Here is a 23,527-nt window from a genome sequence, read left to right as displayed (position 1 = left end):
GTCATAGCGGTCGTTCAAAGCAAAAGATCATCATGCGCAATCGGCGAACTTAAACTTTAAATAAACAATGTTGCACAAGATCACTGAACCCCCCCAAAAAAAAAAAACAACAAACCTTCCTCCGAGAAGATTGTATGGGAAAAATCGATTGGTGGGTATGGACCTTAAAGGTCGAGTATCAGCAGGACCGCCAGGCAATCTGCATTGCTAAAAAGGAAATAAATATGTCAGCCTCCATATCCCTCTCACATCAGGTGTCCTTGACTAAACCCCGAACACTGTGAACACCTGGAATAATATAGGATCGGGAGAACCCCTCCCACCTAAAGGTGCATACAAACATTAGATTATAGTCGTTGGAAACGATCGTTACCAACAGCGTCATCCGACGATCGTTCAAAAAAAAAAGTGTACAAACGACCATTAAAGCGACCGACGAACGAGATAGGTCGTTGGTAAAAAACGATCCATTGTGCCAGATCATTTCCAACGGCCATCGTTCAAAAAGTAATGTCTGTATAACGATCGGTTTTGGATCGTTCGTTTTCGAAGGCTTGCACGTGCTCAAACAGCTCTTTTGGACACTTGTGTTTGAAAACAAACACACACACACACACACACACACACACACACACACACACACTGTACACACACACTGTACACACACACACTGTACACACACACACACACACTGTACACACACACACACACTGTACACACAATGTACACACACACACACACACTGTACACACACACACACACACTGTACACACACTACACACTGTACACACACACACACACACACACACACACTGTACACACACACACACACACACACACCTTATCAAATGAATAACCTAAAAATATATATTTATAATGTAAATATAAATTTATTCTCTGATTTACTAGAAAAATGGTTGTGTACACAATTTTATTTATTTTATTTTTTTTTAAGAAAACTTGTCATGAGTTATCAGGACATTAAAGTTTAAAAATGAAGTCCACTTGTTGTTGCAGATGCTTCAGCTCCTCCTGATACTTAGACATGGATGCCCACATATTACATGTCATCACCTCTATGTTACTGTAGGCGTCCTCTATCTGATCTCTAATTGCTTGTACTTCTTGTTTGTCTGTAAAAAGTAGTAAAACATTTTTCATTCAGTGACCATTTTGAACTTCATGCTCTTAAATTGTATGAAACAATGTTTTGTACATAATGATACTGAAAGTGATAAACCCTGTACCCCTTTTCCTGGAAGTATAATGATATTTATGGGCGGGTGCTGAAGGCAAAGTCTTGTTGCAGCTGATGGACAAGAGGCATATGAGGAACAAATAGTGTGTACTATAGAAAGGAAGGAGCATATAATATAGACAGAATGTGGCTTAAAACCTTACAGAGAACCTGTAACAAAAAAAAAGTTCCTCTGGGGGGGTACCCACCTCGGGAGGGGGAAGCCTTAGTGTCCCGATGAGGCTTCCCCCTCCTCTGTAGCTGCAGGCAATCCAGCGCTGGGTCCCCTGAAGTGTCCCGGAATCCTCCTTCGACAAGCCTGACAAGTGCTGATTTATTTACCTTTCCTGGCACCAGCGGGGGCGCTGTTGTGGCTCTCAGCACTGAGATAGGCGAAAATAGCCGATCTCCGTCGGGTCTGCTCTACTGCGCAGGCGACTTGCACCTGCGCAGTAGAGCAGCCTGACGGACATCGGCTATTTCCGCCTATCTCCGAGCGGAGAGCCGATACTGCGCCTGCGCTGGAGCTGGAAAGTTAAATATTTACATCGCCACCGTTCTGGGAGGATTTCCGCCGCCGTGGGACCGAGGAGGACGGGGGAAGCCTCAATAGGATCCGGAGGCTTCCCCCACCAGAGGTGAGTACCCCCCAGGGGAGGTTTTCTTCGTTACAGGGTTTCTTTAATAAGAAATGTATTGTTCAAGGAAGCTATTTATTACATAAAGGCCAGGTCTGACTTAACCATAAGGCGCTGTAGGCCCATGCCCTCCCCATGTGACCTCCTCCTCCCTTCCCTGCTGCACAGTGGTGTGTAAATGAGGTTACAGCTGTCAGCATTCCAAGCAATGTCTGTTTTGCAGGGGTTTGTATGTGCATGGAGGGAGAGGTGTAGTCTTGTGCATTTTTAATTTTGCCATGATCAAGGGCCTGTAGGATATAGATCCCATGCATGTAATAATGTGTGCATAATTTATTATTAATTTTTTTTAACTATATGCATTGTCATTTATATTTACCTATGGAGATGGTCTCCCTTGGTTCATGGAGAGTACTCGGTCCTGCTATCTCCTCATCCTGAAGTTCCTCTTGCTTACGGTTGATATCTCAAAAAGTGTGTACATAATACTGCTTTTCATTTTATTGAACAATGTATTTTATTTGGAACGTTATACCTCTTAAATTGTGTTTGGTGCATGCATGCAACATTCATGAGTACCAACAAAGCCACAAAAAAGTGCTACTAGTGTACACAGACATGAAGTTTTGACACAAACATGCTAGTTGGAGCATGCACCAATGACCAGACACCAAGGTCACCTTAAAGGATACCCGAAGTGACATGTGACATGATGAGATAGACATGGGTATGTACAGTGCTTAGCACACCAATAACTAGGCTGTGGTCCTTTTTTTCTTTCTCTGCATGAAAGAGTTAAATATCAGGTATGTAAGTGGCTGACTCGGTCCTGACTCAGACAGGAAGTGACTACAGTGTGACCCTCACTGATAAGAAATTCCCCTTTTTATCTCTTTCCTGCTCGCAGAAGCCATTTTCTGCTAGGAAAGGGTTTTATAGTTGGAATTTCTTATCAGTGAGGGTCACACTGTAGTCACTTCCTGTCTGAGTCAGCCTCTTACATACCTGACAGGGGCGTAGGAATAGGGGTTGCAGAGGTAGCGACCGCATCGGGGCCCTTGGGCCAGAGGGGGCCCCATGGGGCCCTTCCTAAACCAAAGTATAAGCTGTTTATTGGTCCTGTGCTGGTAATAATCACTTCTATAGATGTTTGAATGGTAGTAATCATTAACACACTGTTCCCCATCTCCTTCTTGTACCTCTAATACTGTAGATGACCTTTGGCAGGTTTTGGCGTGCCGTATCAAGTGTTACGTGAAGAGTGCTTGGGGGGCCCCAATGTAAAACTCGCACCGGGGCCCCGAGCTCCATAGCTACGCCAGTGATACCTGATATTTAACTCTTTCAGGCAGAGAAAGAAAAAAAAAGTAACACAGCCTAGTTATTTGTGTGCTAGGCACTGTACATACCCATGTCTAGCTCATCATGTCACATGTCACTTCAGGTATATGAAAGTGAGGAAGTGTGAATAGTTTGGGAATGCCTTAAACCGTGCTCATGCTTTACATAATGTTTATTTATTTTTTTCTTGTACTTACTTAGAAGTTTTCTGTGTCCTTGTCAGCTCTGCTGACAGATTTGTCATCGTGTTTTTTTGAAAGGACAGACAATAAGCAGTAATCAGATGTTATGCCTATAATATTTAAACAAGTACTGTTGAATCCTATAAGCCACACTGTGTACACTCACCCTCACTGGCCTCTGTTTGTGGTTGTCCAACATCTTGGTTGGGGACCGGCACCAGTATTATGAAGCCTACAATTATAAAGCATGCATTGGTCATTCTGTAAGTAGGAGTAGAGAGTGTGTGGGTGTGAACTAGGTTTGATATTGGCAGCACTTGACATTCCTCGTGTTTAGTGTATTTGTGAAGTTCTTATTATGTTGTTTTCTTAAATCAAAGTAAGGTAGGCCACCAGCATTGGATTTATCTTTATTGAGCAAATGGTTATCCATGTCTGCATATGTATGCAACCACAGAAAGGTGTTCATGGACAAAACCGTTGTTTGAACAATGACACCTTTTCCAAGATATCACACCTTATCAAAGTTAACACGCCTTATCAGAGTAGCACAGCATGTGCTACATACCCGCAGGGACAAACGCCAGCACTACTGCTATTGCCAATGACCATGCGTAATAAGGTTGTTGCATTCGCAATGCTACTCGGATAAGGGGTATTAACTTTGATAAGGTGTGATATTTGGCACAACACAATGGCCTTGATTCACTAAAGGGTGCTAAGTGTTAGCACGCCAGTGAAAAGGCACTTTGCATGTGCCAACATGCTCTGCACGTGCTAATTAGGGTGCATGTGCTAACTACGGTGCTAATGTACTAACTACGGTGCTAAGTAGTGTGCATGTACTAACTACGGTGCTAAGTAGTGTGCATGTACTAACTACGGTGCTAAGTAGTGTGCATGTACTAACTACAGTGCTAAGTAGTGTGCATGTACTAACTACAGTGCTAAGTAGTTTGCATGTGCTAACTACAGTGCTAAGTAGTTTGCATGTACTAACTACAGTGCTAAGTAGTTTGCATGTACTAACTACAGTGCTAAGTAGTTTGCATGTGCTAAATACGGTGCTATGTTTGCATGTACTAACTACAGTGCTAAGTAGTTTGCAGGCGCTAACTACGGTGCTAAGTAGATTGCATGTACTAACTACAGTGCTAAGTAGTTTGCATGTACTAACTACAGTGCTAAGTAGTTTGCATGTACTAACTACAGTGCTAAGTAGTTTGCATGTACTAACTACAGTGCTAAGTAGTTTGCATGTACTAACTACAGTGCTAAGTAGTTTGCATGTACTAACTACAGTGCTAAGTAGTTTGCATGTACTAACTACAGTGCTAAGTAGTTTGCATGTACTAACTACAGTGCTAAGTAGTTTGCATGTACTAACTACAGTGCTAAGTAGTTTGCAGGTGCTAACTACAGTGCTAAGTAGTTTGCATGTACTAACTACAGTGCTAAGTAGTTTGCATGTACTAACTACAGTGCTAAGTAGTTTGCAGGTGCTAACTACGGTGCTAAGTAGATTGCATGTACTAACTACGGTGCTAAGTAGTTTGCATGTGCTAAATACGGTGCTAAGTAGTTTGCATGTGCTAACTACGGTGCTAAGTAGTTTGCATATACTAACTACAGTGCTAAGTAGTTTGCATGTACTAACTACAGTGCTAAGTAGTTTGCATGTACTAACTACAGTGCTAAGTAGTTTGCATGTACTAACTACAGTGCTAAGTAGTTTGCAGGTGCTAACTACGGTGCTAAGTAGATTGCATGTACTAACTACGGTGCTAAGTAGTTTGCATGTGCTAAATACGGTGCTAAGTAGTTTGCATGTGCTAACTACGGTGCTAAGTAGTTTGCATATACTAACTACAGTGCTAAGTAGTTTGCATGTACTAAATACGGTGATAAGTAGTTTGCATGTGCTAAATACGGTGCGAGGTTTGCATCTACTAACTACAGTGCTAAGTAGTTTGCAGGTGCTAACTACGGTGCTAAGTTTGCATGTGCTAACTACTTAGCACCCTAGTTAGCACGTTGAAAGCTTTAAGGCATGCTAACTATGTTAGCACCCTTTTGTGAATCAAGCCCAAAATATTGTTTAAACGCAACACCTTTTGAAGACATTAATTGGAGTACAGGTAACTACATCCATATGCTCACCAGGTTGCTGTAGATCACGAAGTTCCAGACGATCTTCCTGGCTCACATCTGCCACTGCATCTGTGAAAAAACACAAATGTACATTGTGTATTAACTACTGTTTATGATCAATTTAAACAACATGAAAGGTATGTATACTAACCTACTGCAAGTATATCCTGGTCTGGCTCATCTGGATAACCAGCAACCTCCTCTTCTCCAGCATTGTCCTTCACAACGGTGGCGTTTACATTTCCGCCATCCGCCGTTGCAGTGTTGTCTTCCTCCTCATTAAGAACGTCCTCCTCTAGCTGCCTCTGTCTTTCTCGCTCTCGTCTTTTACGATCTTTCTTTTCTGTGATAGGATAAGAATACAAGCAGATCATGAAGCCCGAAAAAAAAAAAATTCCATATATAAACTAGTTTTTTCAAGGAGCGAATTTACAATAAGACACTACAGGCACGTCATACTAGAAAGGCCACTTCTCCCCCACACCACTTCTCTACTTTCTTCCCTATGCTGAGCACTGAGTAAATGAGAATTGACTTACCCGAGTGCTGCCATTCCACTGATGAGAGCTTTCCTCTGTCATGGCACGGTCAACGTAATAATTAGGTTACCTATGGCCACCTAATACGAAGGAGCACCTGTAAGCACTGGCGTAACAATAGGGCCTGCAGCCCCTGCCCCCGCGGGCCCCCCTGCTCAGGGTGGCTGGAGGGGGTCGCAGCATGAGGGGAAAGCCATGCTGCCCTTCAGCGGGGGAGGGGACCCCTCACCTCGGGCTCTTTCATCTGCGCTCCCCTCCAGCGTTGAATAGTTTGTGTATGCAGGCGGTGGGGCAGCAGTAGATACATACCTTCCATGCGCTCCAGCGTTGACGTTTCTCTCTCTAGTGTCTGACGCGACTGCCTGTATAAACCGTAGTTAGTACATGCAAAGTTAGCACCGTAGTTAGAGGAAAGAGCTTGAGGGAGGGGCGTCCCCCCTCCCCGCCGAAGTGCAGCATGGCTGCGACCCTTCCAGCCAACCAAAACAGCCCCAAGCCGGCCCCAGAGGGGGGGGGGGGGGAGGGGCGCTCAGTATTTCTGCAGGGGGGCCCGGTGGGACCTTGTTACGCCCCTGCCTGTAAGTAAGTATTAATGGCAAGGAAGTAAGGAAGAAGTGACAGCTGGGTCATTTTGCACACTTGCGGTGCAGTTTCTTATTGTTTTCTTTAGTTATCAATGGTGTTTAGTTTTTTTGGAGTCATGACATTTTTTTTCATAGGACCTGCATATGTCTACTTATGTGTAGTTCATTATGATCTCCTATTGCAATGAAACTGACATAACATTTGGACACAGAATGCAGCTTGCGTTCTTTAAGGCAACCTAAACGGTCAATGAAATGGATGTTTAATTAAAAATAAAATAAAATATAGCACCTGGCTGACTGTCCTGCTAATCCAGTGTCTATACTGCTTTAAAGGAGAACTGTAGTGAGAGGTATACGAAGCTGCCATATTTCTTTCCTTTTAAGCAATACCAGTTACCTGGCAGTCCTGGTAACTGGTAAGTAGTGGCTGAATCACACCAGAAACAAGCATGCAGCTAATCTTGTCATGTCTGTTAAAATTGTCAGTAACACCTGATCTGCTGCATACTTGTTCAGGGCCTATGGCTGAAAGTATTAGAGGCAGAGGATCAGCAGCATAGCCAGGCAACTGGTATTCCTTGAAATGGAAACAAATATGGCAGCCTCCATATAACTCTCACTACAGTTCTCCTTTAAAACACAGGCCCTGAACAAGCATGCAGATCAGGTGCTCTGACTGAAGTCACACTGCATTATTAGCTGCATGCTTGTTTCAGGTCTGCGATTCAGTCACTACTGCAGCTAGAGACCAGCAGGACGGCCACTCACCTGCTATGCATACCAACCAAACCTCTATATCCCTCTCAGTTTATTAGTCATTCAGCATTTTTGATAGGCTGTATCTGCAGGTTCATCAACCAATCTGCACCTATTTCCCACTAGTTTTGCTGCCGGACAGGGGTACAGGTATAACATACTATATCAGAATGTGTTTTGAAAACACCATTACAACCGTGTCAGCTATCTCACCTCCTTGTAACCTTAAAGCGGATCCGAGATAAAAAAAAACTAACAAGTAACTTGTCTATATATCTTATGTACAGTTTAGATGGTACAGCAAATCAGTCTGCATACAGCTTTAATAGAATATGATTATTTCTTCCTGTGATACAATGACAGCAGCCATGTTGTTTGTAAACATTACACAGAGGCAGGCTGATCTGCATCTTCAGCACTCAGACTGAAAAAAACCTAATCCCTCCTCTTCCTCCCTCCTCCCCTCTGCCTCTGAAATCTCTGGCTAGTAATACCTCCCCCTCCTCCTGCCCAGACTGAGCTCCCATGAGTCCTTGCTACTGCCAAGGCTCTATGAAAACTGTGGGTGGGGCTTATTTAGTTTATAGGGAATTAGAGTATTAAAACAAAAACAAAAAAGTATTTGGCTTGAGGAATGCCCTATAAACAATAGGAAAGGAACACAATTATGCAATAAGTAAAAGTTCATCTCGGCTCCACTTTAAATCCATGCGCAACGTGATTTTTGTATTCAAGTTTTCAAGTAGAACAAAACTGCATAACCTAACATGAAAGACAATATTATATATAAAAACTTACTTTGTTTTCTTATTTTTGTGCGTATCTGCTCAAGGACATTTTCCTCCCTCAATTTGAGATCAGACCATCTGCGCTGGAGTTGGTTTTTTGTGCGTTGCACATGATATTTATCCTCCAGGGATGAGATGACTCTATCAAGTATGTAGTTTTTCCGAATCACTGGCTGTTTGTATACCTGCTTCCTCCCATCATAGTCCTTCTTGTCCAGGATACGGACCATCTCTGTCATCTCCTCCCTGGACATGGCTGCAGCACGCTGGCTGTGGCAGCTCAGTCTTGACATGATTGTGCTCAGAATGTCGTCTTTGCAGGAAGCATAGGAAATGATGACATAACAGGAAAGGGACAACACCCTAGGAACGAACGAACGTACGTTCACTAAGAAAGTGTGTTTTGCAGAACAGGACGTTCCACTAACCACACATGATGAAAGGGATTTAAAGGGGCACTACAGCGAAAAACTGTAAAATGTAATATATGTGCAAACATATACAAATAAGAAGTATGTTTTTTTCCAGAGTAAAATGAGCCATAAATTACTTTTCTCCTATGTTGCTGTCACTTACAGTAGGTATATTTTATTAAGTCTCCAATAGGGTCAAAATTGTGTTTATAATGAAAATCAGAATTGTGTAACTTACAGTAGGTGACAGGTTTTGGGCTAGTCTATCTCTTTATAGGGGATTCTCAGGGATATATTTATTTTCAAAAGCACTTAGTGAATGGAAGTTGCTCTGTCCAACTGCCAAAAAACTGTGTAGCGAGCAGGGAAGCTGGCCAGCATCATTGTTTAAACCCTTTTTAGGGAATATCTTTATAAAGAATAAAAGCCTTGCTGAGAATCCCCCATGAAGAGATGGACTAGTCCAAAACCTGTCACTTCTGTCAGATTTCTACTACCTACTGTAAGTGACAGCAACATAGGAGAAAAGTAATTTATGGCTCATTTTACTCTGGGGAAAAAAAAAAAAATATATACTTCTTGTTTGGAAAATCCCATAAATCAAAAAACGTGTCGCCAATTAACATCCACTCCTCTTAGTTTTGTGGAAACTGTGAACAGAAAATAAAACCAATTAATACACATAAAAAATAGAACACCATTATTAGCATAACAAAAATTCAAATAGTATGGATTAAAAAATAAATAAATTAGTAACATAACTTTTCACCAACTGACCTTAAAATATTGGTCTTTCAAACCATCAGTTAAAGCCTGGCAGGTTTCTGGAATGATGGTTCCGAGGGACTGTGCTGAAATGCCAACGTGAATTTTAAATCTTGTAACGACCTTCCAGTGGCCAAGTATTGTAACAGTGGTACACAAACGCTGATGCGGTGTAATGCTCTTGCGCATGCAGGTGTCACATTTTTGTAGGTCTGCGGTCACTACGGATAAGAGGAAATCAAATGCAGCATCAAGCATCCTCAAAGAATTCTCGAAATCCTCCGGGGAAGTAAGGCGCAGTTCATGGACCAAGTTGTCATGAGACAGAAGATCACGTTTTTCAAGCCAGCTTTTCATCCAAACACGGCCTTTCTTCTTTTGAAGGAACAAGTTAAGATTCTGCTCGACTCTCAATAAGCAAAAAAAAGAAAGCAACAGCAGCTCTCTTTCGCCTAGAATAAATGACAAGCCATGGCCAAACCAGTCTTCACTGAAAGAAAAGTACGTTTTCAAACGAACGTACAGAAACGTGGTATCCACCTACAACACTGTGCCAACAGCCTGTTGCTTACAAAACTTCGTTTTTATAAGGATCGTTATGTCATTTCCTGTAATCAACTAATCATGGTCGTTCGTTACTTAACGATCGGCCGACTAGTACGTCACTTCCTAAATTCTACTAGACTTCTTGACCATTAATTCACGTCATTTCCTTTGATCCATTGTCTAAAAATATAAACGTAGTTTCCTTATAACGATATGATCGTTCACTATATTTCTGAATGACCCATGTAGGTTATGTCATATCCTGTTGCTCACGCAACGCTCGTTCCAAGATCGTTCGTGCACGAAAGATGTTCAAAGCAGCCTTTCTTCAAACGATCATCGGCCGATATCGCCTTTAACATCGTTCATCGTTAAGAACAAACGATCGTACTCGTATGTCTGTACGCACCTTAACAAGGCTCCCCGATCTGTCCTCCTAACCGCAGGAACACGCGACTTCACACGATGGGCGCGAACGAGAGGTCAGAGGATTGCGGTACTTTGTGCGGGAGTCGTTGGGGATCTTAAAGATCCGAACCATTGTGTCAGTCGTTGGCGCCAAAAGTCATTCATGTGATTAGGCGCCTCTACCCACATCGCACAGATCACTGGAAAAAAAAAAAGTCACTGCTCGGCAAAAAAATTGCCTCTATCGGATAGTGAGTACAGGCCTTGAGGAACACCACAAAACAGCTGTGTTTTGCCTGCACACAGAGCCGGGACAAGGTCCTCCAACACCCAAGGCTGAGACACCAAAGTGCACCCCTCCATCCCTGCCACCCCAGCCGTCACACACTGATTGCTATTAGACTAAGAGGTGCCCCAGGGCCCCAAACACCTTAATCTCTAGTTATCTGGCTTGCAGTCATTGCCATGTATCCACTTTTCTTATTTATTTCTGCTTCAAACACAATAGGGGAATGATAGTTGAGTGAGTTGTGTGCCCCCTCCTACACTGCTCCCTGAGGCTGGAGCCTCTCTTGCCTATGCCTCGGCCTGCCCCTGACTGCACATAACCCAAGGAAAGATATAAAGCAATCCTTAAAGGGAACCTAACCTGAGAGGGAAATGGACGTTTCCTTTTAAAAAATACCACTTGCCTAGCAGTCCTGCTGATCTCTCTGGCTGCAGTAGTGGCTGAACCACGTGCCAGAAACAAGCATGCAGCTAATCCAGTCTGACTTCAGTCAGAGCACCTGATCTGCATGCTTGTTCAGGGGCTGTGGCTAAAAGTATTAGAGACATAGGCTCAGCAGGGGAGTTGGGCAACTGGTATTATTTTAAATGGAAAAATCCACATCCTTCTCAGTTTAGGTTCCCTTTAACTTCAACAGTGACCTGAGCCAAGTTCACCGCTCTACATAACGACTTTGCCACTATGCAAGCCATTAGGACAGCGTAGGCCGAGACCAGACCTATAGTTGGGATTATATAGTTGTATCCTGTGCCAGGAAGGCATGATTTAATGATGACGCTGTCACATACACTTGGCGCCAATTAAACTGCATTGCATTGTTAGTGCCAGGCCCCAATGGCTCCGCCCCCAGCGTAGAGGGTGTCGCACATGGCTCTGCACCTAACAGGAGGGGAAACAGCTTTTAATTAAATATCATCTCAGCGTGGCTTTGTGCAAGTCCCGTCAGCTCCTCCTACCCCCGGGCAAAATAAACCGGTTGCAACAATTTCTACTCAGCAGATCGTGCCAAATCGCTCCACGCTGCTCTGTCATCACCGACTATCGCAGTCATACCTCGATCAAACACGGTGCAGACACGGTCTCCTGTCATTCTCCTTCCATGCTGCTGAACAGAGATCATACAAAACAGATGTACGACGGCCCTAGTATTATTACTAATGATGATTTATAGAACTCTGCACAGTACAAGTATCAACCACAGACACAGCTTAAAGGACCTCTATCCCGAAAATTGTCACATTTAAAATACGTGTAAACACATACAAAACGTGTAAACACATTTGGGCAGCATGGTGGCGTAGTGGTTAGCTCTCTCGCCTTGCAGCGCTGGGTCCCTGGTTCGAATCCCAGCCAGGGCACTATCTGGATAAAGAGTTTGTATGTTCTCTCCGTGTCTGCGTGGGTTTCCTCCGGGTACTCCGGTTTCCTCCCACATTCCAAAAACATACGGATAAGTTAATTGGCTCCCCCTAAAATTGGCCCTAGACTACAGTACTTGCACTTCATAATATAGACATATGGCAATGGAAGGGATTAGATTGTGAGCTCCTTTGAGGGACAGTTAGTGACAAGACTATATATATATATATATATATATATATATATATATATATATATATATATATATATATATATATATATATATATATACTGTACAGCGCTGCGTAATATGTCGGTGCTATATAAATACTAAATAATAATAATAATAATACAAATAAAAAGAAGTATGTTTCTTGCAGAGTAAAATGAGCCATAAATCGCTTTTCTCCTATTTTGTTGTCACTTACAGTAAGCAGAACTCTGACAGAACCGTCAATATGTCCTGCTGTCCACTTTTCAGCAATACGTATGGTCTGCGATTCGTAACGGCATTTGAAAAGTAATGTTTTCTAAAGTCCCTCGTTCATGTTTGCCGCAGTACGCAATTTCGTAAAAGTGCACTGCAATTTTGCATGCACTTGAGAGTCACATTCCCCAAAAGTTTTGAGCGACCTTTTCTATAAATGTATAAAATTTCCTACACATTTTTCAACATGTATAGTGTGAACCAGGCCTACAAAATTTAAGGGGTGGGGGGGGATGGAGAGCAATGACCTCTGCCATACACTAACAGTCAGCAGACTGGAATTTACAATTTGTAGTATAGGATGCCCAGGCAGGTTGGCGATCGGTGTGGCAGCTCCTGTCTGCATAGAAAGTACGCTAGCCCAGATTTCAAAAGGTATGGAGGGGGAGGGGTGAACATGCTCTTAAAGCAATCCTTACGCTCCTGGTATTTTTTGGTATAACAAAAAAAATATTAAAATGATGATGAGCAGAAAGAAAGAAAGAAAGAAAGAAAGAAAGAAAGAAAGAAAGAAAGAAATATATTTTAGCTTTTTTTGTTTATAAAACGAATTATAAAAAAAAACAAAAACAAAAAAACGTTTTTATACAAATTTATTACTATTAATTTACATAGCGTCAGCATGTTCTGTGGCGCTATTATGAAACTATTTTTTTTGTTTAAATAAAGCATTATCTTCATCAATTATTATATTTAAATGTAACCATTATGATGAATAATTGCTATTATTATTATTATTATTATTATTATTATTATTATTATAATATGCACGGGTTACGGTTGGAGGTGTCTCTATACTGCACAGCATTTTATAGTCATTTCTTATATTGTGCTGCTGTTAGGAGACTGTTTATATTGCTGGTGATTACTCTGCAGCTGTATATATGATGTAATCACACTGTGCCCTGACTTATAACACACACGGGAGACAATGCTGATATCTTTTCTCAGCATTTGATTATTTTCAGGCTGTAATGCTGTAAAGGCCAGAGCTCTGTCCTCTGCTGTTTCTTGTTCTCTTCCACATTATCAGCTACCGGCATCATGTACACTTTATATTTACCACCAGTGGCGTAGCTAAGGAGCTGTGGGCCCCGATGCTAGTTTTACAATGGGGCCCCCCTAGCACTCTATACATAACAATTGATACAACGCACCAAAACCTGCCAATGGCAACTACAGTGTCAGAGGTGCCAGAAGGGGATGGGGAACAGCTTGTTACTGATTACCCCCAAGCACTCTATACATAGCAATCCCTGCCAATGGCAACTACAGTGTCAGAGGTGCCAGAAGGGGATGGGGAGGAGTTTTTTAATGATTACCACTATTCAAAGTATCTATAGAAGTGATTATTATAAGCACAGGACCAATAGAGTGGTAATACTGTAGTTGAGGGAGGGCCCTTCGGGGCCCCTGTGGCGCAAGGGCCCCGATGCGGTCGCAACCTCTGCAACCCATATTGCTACGCCCTTGTTTACCACCTGTCTAGTGCAGCCACGTTTGTATGCAACGCTGTAGGCCGTACAGATGCTTCTATCTGAAATCATTAATAATACTTATTTTTTGACATGTGGTTTGGGAGATGATGATGTCACCAGACACAACACGCAGGTGGTCAGGTCCTGGCAGGTTGCTGCTTCTGCAGTGTGTGCGCCAAGATTGTGTGGAAAGAAATATGTGTGAAATGACACAGGAAAAAGTCCCCAGTGATTTTACAGGAAAAGGAGAGAATGACACGGAAGACTAGGGGACAGCCAATATACCTAGAATACTACTAGGTGCTAATACATTCATTAAACTTTAACCAATCCAGCCCACAGGCCATTTTACCCTTACCGCCAAGAGCCATTTTCCCCTGCCAGCACTCCTCTCATTCATTTGGCCATAACTTTATCACTGCTTCTCACACCTGAATAATATATGGGTCAGTGCACACCAAAAACCTCCAGCAGATCCACAAAAAAACTCTAGAGGTTTTTGAAGCAGATTTCAGAGCGATTCTAGGCATGTTTAGGGAGGTTTTCTAAACATGCCTAGTGTTTTTTGGCGAATTTTTGTGTAGCAGATGTCATATTTTGTTACAGTAAAGCTGTTACTGAACAGCTTCTGTAACAAAAACGATGACGAACTAGCGCTTTTCAGAGCCGATTTCCACTTTCCTGTACTTTAACATTGAGGCAGAAACGCATCAGACATCTAACAAATGCTGCAGCCCCCGAGTTTGCGTTTGTGGAATATACGAGCCGCTCTGGTGCGCAACAGCCCATTCACTTTCATTAGCCAAGCGGTTTTCCCCCTGTAAGCATTTTAAAAAACGCTTCAGAACCACTCTGGTGTGCACCAGCCCTATCTTGGGGGGTATGCACATATGAGTAGAGTTCATAGAGGAACAGCCTCAGAAGAAGCACCGCCGTGCGAAACGGCCGTTAGGCTGCCCGTAATGCACCCTGCACCCGCTTCCATACACCCACGGTAGGACTGTATCGTTTGACAATCATTTACTGACAAGTATGTTGCATGCATTTATATGAATACAGCCTGAATAGAATTAAAGCACAACACGTTTACTGCAGTGCCGGATGTTTACTTTTCTTTCCCTATCTTGGGGGGGGGGGGGGGGGGTTGCCACGAATTAGGCTTTTTGTGGGTGATATTTGTTTTCAGCAACTACTTTATTTCTATGCATTTTATAGGGATAAGCAAGAAAAAAATTCACTATTTCTGCAATTCCAACCCCTATAGTTTTAAATAAGCAATGCTACTATAAAAAAAAAAAAAAAAACCCATTTTATTTACCCGCTAGTCTTGGCAATCACAACACTTACATTATGTTCCTAGTACAATGTATGGCAACAATATATGATTTGGAAATAAAGGTGTATTTTTTCTGTTTCTCGTTTTTTGTACCCGATCAATAAATATAAGCCTTTATTTGCTAAAACAACCAGTAATATAACTTCGTGACATACATATTAAAAAAGCGAAATCCCTAAGGCAGGGGTGTCAAACTCAAATACAAAGTGGGCCGAAATTGTACACCGAGACCTAATCGCAGGCCAACCTCAATGTTTACTGGCCACCTTCCCACCTTATAAAGTTCCCAGGTGGCCCTCCTCCCTCCCCTATACAGTTCCCCAATGTTTAGTGCTTTCCCCTCCCTCCCCCCATATGGCTTTCCCGGTATTCTAGGACTTCAGCTCCAATATAGCTTCACTGGTGTTCTAGAGTGGGCCAAACATAATGCTAAGTGGGGAAACCACTTGAGGGCCAAATTTAATGGCTCTGAGGGCCAGATGTGGCCCACGGGCTGGAGTTTGACATGTATGCCCTAAGGCAACAGGAGGGCGGGGGCTGGCTTTGAAATGGATTAACTTCATTTTAAATTAAAATGTATCCTGCCTGCATTTTTACTTTACCAGGAAGCATTCGATTTTTTTTTCTTTTTACACATTCTTTATACTTTTATTATTATGAATGAACATGCCCCCTAAAATTGGGCCATGTCAATTCATTTCAGACACTTTGATTGGCTCGGGGAAAATGTATTCCCCTTCACCAATCGCAGCCATTTAAATCCTGCCACGAACAAGCGACGCACACGCTCAGGCGCACACACTTGCCACAGCAACACTGGACATGAATACGCGTCCAGATAGAATAGCGCGGCTCCTATCTGGAGAACACTTGTCGTCCAGATAGAAATAAGTAGTTAATGCTAATAATATGCAAAGTTATGCAGTTTGGAAATTGAGATTAGGCCAAATCCCAATCGCTCTGCCTGCACTGTTTTGCTAGCGATTGCAATTCAATGTTAAACGATAAGATTACTGTAAAATAGCGAGAGTCACTGCTACAATAAAAAGTGACAAAACGTAAGCAAAAACGCTGAGCGATTGCGGCCGCGATCAGCAATCTGTAGTGTGTGCCAGGCCTAAAGGTGGCCATCCATGCTACAACCACATGGTTTCATTATATATAAAATAATGACTAAAACGGTTTATGGCCAAGTTTATGTAATTTAACTACTACTCTGGTTTAGGGGACCCAGCAGGAAACTTCACAGGGAGTTCCGCTAACATGACTGAGTGGGCGGCACCCTCTCCACACTGCCAGGTTTCGGATAGGTGGCAGAATAGCTCCACCCACAGTATGCGACCAAAAATGCTTCATGCTGTAGCGGGTGCTGTGATGGGAGAACTGTTCTCTGTGAGGGACTGGCTCCGATAGAACTACCGCATAACAACATAAATCAAAAGGCTAATAATGGTGTTTCGTAGTCTATGTCTCCTTCATCAAGAACACAACAAATTGGTTTGGGGGGGGAGGGGGGGGTGAGGAGAAAAAGGTAAATATTTCACAACACAATGTAAGCACATGGCCCGTTTTAGTTTCTTATACTACACACTGACATAGTGAGTAATCTTATACTTAACATGCAAGAAATGCAAGAATAACATAGATAAATTAGAGGAATGGGAAGGAGGATATGAGAGGATCTCCTATGTAGTATATACATCATACAGATATACAGCTATGAACGTTATTATATGCAGTTGGAAACATCCCAGAAAGAAAAAATTCAGACTGCGTGCAAAAGCCATTGCTGCAGGCGCCTGTAACACACGCCCATAAATGTCAACATGTTTTCATTCAAACCAACATGAACAGGCGCTTCTGTGTACAGGGACAGCAGCGCTACAAGACAGTGACATGATGCTGCCAGCCTGACATGTTTCAGGCACCGGGGAGGTCACATGGTGCTGCCTGCCTGACATGTTTCAGGCACTGGGGGCTGCAGGGAGGTCACGTGGTGCAGCCAGCTTGACATGTTTCAGGCACCGGGGGCTGCAGGGAGGTCACATGGTGCTGCCAGCCTGACATGTTTCAGGCACCGGGGGCTGCAGGGAGGTCACATGGTGCTACCAGCCTGACATATTTCAGGCACTGGGGGCTGCAGGGAGGTCACATGGTGCTGCCAGCCTGACATGTTTCAGGCACCGGTGGCTGCAGGGAAGTCACATGGTGCTGCCAGCCTGACATATTTCAGGCACAGGGGGGGCTGCAGGGAGGTCACATGGTGCAGCCTGACATGTTTCAGGCACTGGGGGCTGCAGGGAAGTCACATGGTGCTGCCTGCCTGACATGTTTCAGGCACTGGGGGCTGCAGGGAGGTCACATGGTGCAGACTGTGAAAGTGGCAGATTATTAGCAATCAGTTGATTTATTATGTTATCTGCAGACATCTTCCTGGCCTCTGGGGGTATATCAAGTGACGCAGCAAATCTGGCCTGGATTTATGGTTTGCTATTAGTTAGTTTAAAAGAAAAAATCATGACCTTGGTTATATCATAACATAGTGGGGGGCTTGCTCCATAAAGAGGTTCCTGTACCATTTTTTGGGGTGATTTTGGGTCACGATTTTAAGAAATAATACACGAAACGCGCCGATATGAACCTTCTCAGAGATTCATTACACAAACGTTTCGTGGGCGATTTTGGAAAATTGCCTGGGCTCGAAAAAAGGCCCTAGAGTGAACCAGCCCTAAATTATTAGCTATTTGGTTGCGGACGCTGCAGTGCAGTGGGATTTGGTTGCGGACGCCGCAGTGCAGGGGGATGTGGTTGCGGACGCCGCAGTGCAGGGGGATGTGGTTGCGGACGCCGCAGTGCAGGGGGATGTGGTTGCGGACGCCGCAGTGCAGGGGGATGTGGTTGCGGACGCCGCAGTGCAGGGGGATGTGGTTGCGGACGCCGCAGTGCAGGGGGATGTGGTTGCGGACGCCGCAGTGCAGGGGGATGTGGTTGCGGACGCTGCAGTGCAGGGGGATTTGGTTGCGGACGCTGCAGTGCAGGGGGATTTGGTTGCGGACGCTGCAGTGCAGGGGGATTTGGTTGCGGACGCTGCAGTGCAGGGGGATTTGGTTGCGGACGCTGCAGTGCAGGGGGATTTGGTTGCGGACGCTGCAGTGCAGGGGGATTTGGTTGCGGACGCTGCAGTGCAGGGGGATGCGGATGCTGCAGTGCAGGAGGATTTGGTTGCGGACGCTGCAGTGCAGGGGGAACTCAGGCAGTCTTGTTTGTTTAACAACCAGCAACAAAAACAACGCTAGCTGCAGCTGCTGCCACTACAAACAACTAAGCCATTCATTCACACACCTTTCTCCTCCTCTCACTTCGATCTGATCTGACTCAGGCTGCCCACTGACTGCAGATCCTGCCACTAAAAACAAAGCTCTTAATTCACACACATTTCTGCAGCTCTCACTATGATCTGATATAATCCAGGCTGCGGATACTGCAACTGATTCACACACATCTCTCAGCAGCCCACAAAGTGATCTGATATGATTCGGGCTGCCCTCTAGCTGCAGGTGCTGCAACTGCAGTCGCACAAGCGCTAAAAAAAAAAAAATCACACATCTCTCACTACAATCTGATATGACCCAGCTGAATGTGGCAAATCCTAATTGCTGAATAGCAGAGTTCCAGGTTTGTGGGATCACTGGTATACCCCATGCCTAAACCTGTGTACATATTTATGACCGGTCTAGTGTGTGTATATAGCAGTTCATGACCCCTATGATGCTCCAGCGGTTGATCCACCATGACAGATTAGCTCAGCCCAGGGCATGGTCCTTTCCATGGCGACCCTGACGTGCCTCCTCCCCTCTCCATGGCAACAGAAGGTGCTGTTAGCCTGCAGGCTAGCGACGTGTCTGTACAGAGTTTGGCTCGCCATTTGTCGTAGGTGTGCACCCAGCTTTAGTCAGGTGACCTTTTGTATATATGAGCCTGCCACATACAATACTATGTGCAGAATGAGTGCTAAGAATCTTGTCTTGCATGCAAATTTAATGCAAATTTTTAGGCAGCTTAGAATTGGGCCAATCAGAGTGAGCAGGAAGTGCAATTTTTTGGGGGCCCAATTACAAGCGGTGCAAAGCTTGCATTAAATTTGCATGCAAGCCAAAATTCTTCCCATCCCATTGGCCATCCCGGATGAGGTAACAGAGGCACATATACCCAATAAGCTAATGACAGGACCTTCCTAAGGGTGCCCATACATGAACGATTAATTTTAGCATCGATATCTTCTGCAGCGCTGTACATACTACATAGTCATGTCACTGACTGTCCTCAGAGGGGCTCACAAATCTAATCCTACCATAATCATAGTCTAATGTCCTACCATATTATTATTATTATTATTATTATTATGTATTTATATAGCACTGACCTCTCCTGCAGCACATTACAGAGTACATAGTCATGTCACTGACTGTCCTCAGAGGGGCTCACACTCTAATCCTACCATAGTCATTGTCTAATGTCCTACCATATTATTATTATTATTATGTATTTATATAGCACTGACATCTCCTGCAGCACATTACAGAGTACATAGTCATGTCACTGACTGTCCTCAGAGGCGCACACAGTCTAATCCTACCATAGTCATAGTCTAATGTCCTACCATATTATTATTATGTATTTATATAGCACTGACATCTTCTGCAGCACTGTACATACTACATAGTCATGTCACTGACTGTCCTCAGAGGAGCTCACAGTCTATCCTACCATAGTCATAGTCTAATGTCCTACCATATGATTATTCTGTATTTATATAGCACTGACATCTTCTGCAGCACATTACAGAGTACATAGTTATGTCACTGACTGTCCTCAGAGGAGCTTACAGTCTAATCCATATTCACAGTCTATGTTTATATTGTGTAGTGTATGTATCATAGTCTAGAGCCAATTTAGTGGGAAGCCAATTAACTTATCTGTGTGTTTTTGGGAATGTGGGAGGAAACATGAGTGCCTGGAGGAAACCCACACAGACACAGGGGAACATGCCAACTCCATGCAGATTGTGCCCAGGCTAGGATTCAAACTGGGGACCCAGCGCTGCAAGGCGAGAGTGCTGAGCACTGCGCCACCGTGCTGCCCAGCCAATGCAGTTATAATGATGGAATCTGGCAGAGATGGTTGCCAAAACATGGCGACCCAACCGATTGTTGTGACCAATTTCTGTACGAAACCTATCAAATCAAACAAGCTGGAAAGATCTTGATTGGGTGTGCGGAGGTCATGGCGCTCGATTTTTCGATAACTGACGTTTTTCTGTATTAACTAATGTACAGCGCTGCGTAATATGTTGGCGCTTTATAAATACAATAAATAAATAAATACAAGCGCACATGGTGTGCGGAAACGGAAAGACAAGTGTGACCCCAGCCTCATACCGTCAGCTCTTCTCACCAGTCCAATAAGAATAAATACAGTTCAGGAAAGCGTTCTTATCGGTTCAGCATTGTACAAGAGGGGCTTCAAGGGTCCGCCGGCCCCACATGAGCCCCCCCGGGGAGTCCTAACTGCCCCCCAGCATTCCTGGGGGATGGGAGAGGGGGTACACAGCAGTAGTGGGGTCAGTTAAGGAGGAAACCGTTTGAGAGAAAGTTTGGTGACTTTTTCTCAGCAGAATAATGAACAGAGGGAAAAGTTTTCCAGCAGCAGCGCAGGGAGGCTGGGGATGGGCTGATGGAGAAGCAGCCGCAGGGAGATTATCAGTGTCAAGTAACAGAAGCACAGGAGAGAATTCTGCCCTGACAGTTCCAGACCCCCCCCCCCTCCCACACATAGAGGGACCCCCCCCCAGCACTGCACAGCCCCACATAGAGGGGGACCACCCCCAGCACTGCAGACAGACTCACAGAGGGGGGACCCCCAGCACTGCAGACAGACTCACATAGAAGGGGGACCCCCAGCACTGCAGACAGACTCACATAGAGGGGGGGGGACCCCCCAGCACAGCACAGACAGACCCACGTAGAGGGGGACCCCCAGCACTGCAGACAGACCCACATAGAGGGGGACTCCCCAGCAATGCACAGACCCACATAGAGGGGCACCCCCAGCACTGCAGACAGCCCCACATAGAGGGGGATCCCCCCAGCACAGACAGACAGACCCACATGGAGGGGGATCCCCCCAGCACTGCAGACAGACTCACATAGAGGGGGGGGACCCCCCAGCACAGCACAGACAGACCCACGTAGAGGGGGACCCCCAGCACTGCAGACAGACCCACATAGAGGGGGACTCCCCAGCAATGCACAGACCCACATAGAGGGGCACCCCCAGCACTGCAGACAGCCTCACATGGATGGGGGATCCCCCCAGCACTGCAGACAGACTCACATAGAGGGGGATCCCCCCAGCACTGCAGACAGCCTCACATGGATGGGGGACCCCCAGCACTGCAGACAGCCCCACATAGAGGGGCACCCCCAGCACTGCAGACAGCCCCACATAGAGGGGGATCCCCCCAGCACAGACAGACAGACAGACCCACATGGAGGGGGGATTACCTGCTGCACACAGAGACCCTCTGCTGCTCCTGTTGCTGCCTCTGCAGACTGTGAGCACCACTTCCCCAGCTCAGTGTGCAGAAGGGAGGGGGAGGGACTCAGGCACACAGGAGGGGCTGCCATAGGCTGGCTGCACTGTCACACACAGCACTCCCGGCCTGTGATTGGCCGGGACAGAATACACAGACTGCCTGACATCACAGGCAGGTGATATTACCTGAGACAGAAGCTCAGGTGGCCAGACAAGGGGGAGGGGAGGCGACTGCATACATACAGTGTAACAGATTGTATCATATTGTGTCACATTGTATCATATTGTATCAGATTGTGTCAGATTGTGTCAGATTGTAGTGGCTGGATAGTGTAGTGGTAGTGCCTCTGACCAGTGGCGGCTCCAGCTTCAGATTTTTGGGGGGGCTCAAGAGGGGCACAATGGCTGGCAGGCGGGGCTCATGGGGGGAATTTGCGGCGCGCGAAGCGCGCCGCGGCGACCATGTGGGCGTGGTCATGACATTATGTGGGAGGGGCTAACTAATGTATTTGTACCAGCTAATGTATTTGCATAAAAAAAAATATAAAGTAAATGCACATAATGACAGACAGCGTTTCCCCAGCAAATGCACGTAATGACAGACAGGGTTTTTCCAGTAAATGCATGTAATAAGAGACAGCGTTTCACCAGTAAATGCACGTAATGACAGACAGGGTTTTTCCAATAAATGCATGTAATAAGAGACAGCGTTTCACCAGTAAATGCACGTAATGACAGACAGCCTTTCACCAGTAAATGCATGTAAGGAGGGACAGCGTTTCCCCAGACAGCATTTCACCAGTAAATGCACGTAATGACAGACAGCCTTTCACCAGTAAATGCATGTAAGGAGGGACAGCGTTTCCCCAGACAGCATTTCACCAGTAAATGCACGTAATGACAGACAGGGTTTTTCCAATAAATGCATGTAATAAGAGACAGCGTTTCACCAGTAAATGCACGTAATGACAGACAGCCTTTCACCAGTAAATGCATGTAAGGAGGGACAGCGTTTCCCCAGACAGCATTTCACCAGTAAATGCACGTAATGACAGACAGCCTTTCACCAGTAAATGCATGTAAGGAGGGACAGCGTTTCCCCAGACAGCATTTCACCAGTAAATGCACATAAGAGACAGCTTTTCACCAGTAAATGTATGCTGAGGAAATCGAGGGACAGGGGTGTCATGCTGGGAGGACAGGGGGTATTGTGAGCTGGGGAGATCCTAAGCACATGACACCCATGTCCCCTCCAGCACAAAACCCCTGTACTCCCAGAAAATCACACCCCTGTCCTCTCCAGAACATGCCAATACTGTCCCTCTCAGCACATCACACCCCAGTCCCCTCCAGCACATCACACACCTGTCCCCTCCAGTACATCACACATCTGTCCCCTCCAGTACATCACACACCTGTCCCTCTGTAACCCCAGCAGCACATCTCCTTCCTCCCTCTAGCACTGACCCCATCCTTCAGCCCAGGACCCCAGAGCAGCTGGTACTTGAGTGGCAGCGAGAGAAGTATGTGGCTCCCATGGTCCTGGGTCCGTCTGGGGGGTGTGGAGGAGGAAGAAGCCATCTACTGCTGTTGCATTTCTGCTTAAATATACCCCCCACCCTCATTCTCCCCT

General features: G+C 45.0%; 2 protein-coding genes across 23 annotated transcripts in view; both read right to left on the bottom strand.

The window, feature by feature from the left end:
* Positions 1 to 21,924, bottom strand: part of POF1B (POF1B actin binding protein) — a 176,527-nt gene extending 154,603 nt beyond the window's left edge. For all 21 annotated transcript variants that reach the window (XM_068250017.1, XM_068250039.1, XM_068250019.1 and 18 more), the window contains exon 1: positions 21,864 to 21,924. The gene's annotated coding sequence lies outside the window, so the exon portion shown is untranslated. The remainder of the gene's footprint in view (positions 1 to 21,863) is intronic.
* Positions 902 to 8,658, bottom strand: LOC137528029 (uncharacterized). Of its 2 annotated transcripts, XM_068249251.1 has the most exons (6): positions 8,230 to 8,658; positions 5,701 to 5,892; positions 5,559 to 5,618; positions 3,565 to 3,630; positions 3,414 to 3,441; positions 1,034 to 1,133 (listed from the first exon to the last, which is right to left on the bottom strand). In XM_068249251.1, exons 1-6 carry the CDS (start codon positions 8,510 to 8,512, stop codon positions 1,109 to 1,111), a joined length of 654 nt encoding a protein of 217 aa, XP_068105352.1. In that variant the 5' UTR covers positions 8,513 to 8,658; the 3' UTR covers positions 1,034 to 1,108. The 2 variants fall into 2 exon arrangements, with proteins under 2 accessions (XP_068105351.1, XP_068105352.1); XM_068249250.1 differs by lacking the exon at positions 3,414 to 3,441 and having other exon boundaries at positions 902 to 1,133.
* Positions 21,925 to 23,527: the final 1,603 nt, after the last annotated feature.

This window comes from Hyperolius riggenbachi, chromosome 8 (assembly GCF_040937935.1).
Source record: "Hyperolius riggenbachi isolate aHypRig1 chromosome 8, aHypRig1.pri, whole genome shotgun sequence".
NCBI classification, from domain to species: Eukaryota; Metazoa; Chordata; class Amphibia; order Anura; family Hyperoliidae; genus Hyperolius; species Hyperolius riggenbachi.
Note: the sequence above shows the minus strand (reverse complement) of the source record. Positions and strands in the feature narration are given on the sequence as shown.